General features: G+C 60.8%; 1 protein-coding gene across 1 annotated transcript in view; it reads right to left on the reverse strand.

The window, feature by feature from the left end:
* SLC38A7 (solute carrier family 38, member 7) overlaps positions 1–2126 on the reverse strand; it is a 20328-nt gene that overhangs the window by 2323 nt on the left and 15879 nt on the right. The window contains exons 4-6 of the mRNA XM_009330366.1: positions 1721–1919; positions 1485–1629; positions 657–755 (exon numbers count right to left, since the gene is read on the reverse strand). Of these exons, the coding sequence (XP_009328641.1) occupies positions 657–755; positions 1485–1629; positions 1721–1919 (443 nt within the window). The remainder of the gene's footprint in view (positions 1–656; positions 756–1484; positions 1630–1720; positions 1920–2126) is intronic.

Raw genomic sequence — 2126 nt, forward strand, 5'->3', positions numbered from 1 at the left:
TTACTGTCCCCCCCCTCCCCCAGGACGATGCCTTCGCACGGAGCGAGGTTTTCCTGGGACCTGGCACTCCCTGAAGACCAGGGCCTTTCACCGAGACAGAACCAGCCAAAATTGAGGACTTACAAAAATAAAAGTATCAGTAAAAAAAATAAGAATCTACTTGGGCAGTACCGAAAACCGGTCTAAACTTTGCCCTGCCCTAAAATTCCCACTGCCTGCCCTGGGTCCATAAATGTCCCCAAACATCTGGGGACAAGGGAGGGGACAAGCCACAGGGGCTGTGCTGGCCAAGGAAATAACCAAAATCATCCTAAAATAGACACAGCCCTGGTTGCTGGGTGAGCACAAGCACCGCACGGGGAACTCTGGGCCTGGCTGTATCGGAGCTAAAAGTCAATCAGCTCTCCTCAAAACCCGCGATGGAGCCGTGGGGACCTCCAAGAGGTCTTTTTCCTCTCCTTCACCACCTGCTCCTCTGAAACATGCGGAGATGCAGCCACTTGGGAGCTTCTGGCAGCAACGTGCAGCGTCCCCGGGCCCAGGGATGGGACTCGTGAAGGATTTGTCCCCAGCCTTTGCAGCCCTCGCTCCCACAGCCCTGCCTGGCTCTGCAGTGCTGTGACGGCCACCGTCAGCATCAGGTCTCTTGCGCTCACCTGGTGGGGATCTCCACAGGCACGAGCTCCTTGTCGGGCCAGATGTACTTGATGATAATGACTGCTGTGACGTACCACGTGCCAATCACACTCAGGGAGCTGCAAGAAGGGACAGGAGACCGTCAGCGTGCTGCCTCCCCGCTCTGCGGAGGGTCTCCACCCACCCTCTGCAGCCCCATCTTCCTCCCTGCACAGCCCAGGCCACCCCAATCCTTCCCATCAGGACCACCCCTGCTCTCTCTTCCCATGGGAATATGCCAGGCACCGTCACCCGCTGTCCCCAGAGCGGATGCCAACGCAATCCCGCTGCGCTCGGGGGCCGTCCCGTGCCGCTGTGAGTGGCAGACCTGCCAGCAAGGGCAGGAGAAAGAGGTGAGTGTTAAAGAAGTGACACTCCGCGGTAGCCCTGGTCCAGCTCCAGCAGCCGGGTTACACCAAGATGCTTGGTGGAGCGGGGCTGGCCTGCAGACCACCCGGCCCGGGGACCCTTACTGGCTCTCCTTTCTGCTGGACGGCCAACTCCAAAAACAGGGGACAACGCAGTTGAAAGCAGCTCTCCCTGCTTCCTCCAGCGAGCAGAAGGGAGGGACACAAGCCCCGGAGTACGATACTGTGGCCGCACGGTGCTCAGCAGCTCCTCTGCTTCCCAGATGGGGAAACCGAGGCACAGGAAGGCGGAGGAGGAGATGTCCCACCCCTCAGGGGCAAGCAGGCAGGTGCGGCGCTAGAACCACGGCGTTTCCACTCCCCGTCCCCTGGGACCGTGCTTAGGTGGGTGCTGGCTGGCCCAAGGCTGGCTCCCAGCCCCGGAGGGCTCTCCCCACCCACCTGGCGTATTTTTGGAAGCCGATCTCCTTGGGGATGGAGAGAGGCAGGATGAGGAGGAAGGCGGTGATGCTGATGGTGAACTTGCGGTCCGTGTACCAGCGGCTGCTCCCAGCTTCCTCAGGCTCCGTCACCAGAGCAGCAATGACTGTGAGGACAACCGGGGCGGTCAGGCTGTCCCCTTCCAGCCGAAGGGACAGCAACTGGTTATTTTTTTTCCCCCCGTGGGACACACTTACTCTTGTCTTCCTGGTCTCCGATGATGATGAGGAAAGCGATGCAGGTGCCGAAGGTGTAGACGGCGATGGCCACCTCGCACAGCACGCCAGGCACCTTCCCGCAGACGGCCCACACAACCTCCTGGTAGGTCCGCTCGTTGCTGGCCTGCGAGCAGTACGCCAGGATCACCAAGCCTCCGATGATGAAGATCAGCATGCACTGGGGTGGGGAAAGAGGGGACACTGAGGCAACAGCGTGACGAGGTCCCCAAAGCCACCTCAAGCAGCCACCCTGGTACACACAGAGCATCTCTGGGGGTCCCGCACCCGACAGGGCTTCCTCCCAGGAGCCACGTCCTCCCTGAGCCCCTTCTGCGGCTCCACACGTCCCCGCCACGTCCCCTCCCAGCGTGGGACAAAGGACTGA

Source organism: Pygoscelis adeliae, unplaced genomic scaffold (assembly GCF_000699105.1).
Source record: "Pygoscelis adeliae isolate BGI_AS28 unplaced genomic scaffold, ASM69910v1 Scaffold458, whole genome shotgun sequence".
NCBI classification, from domain to species: Eukaryota; Metazoa; Chordata; class Aves; order Sphenisciformes; family Spheniscidae; genus Pygoscelis; species Pygoscelis adeliae.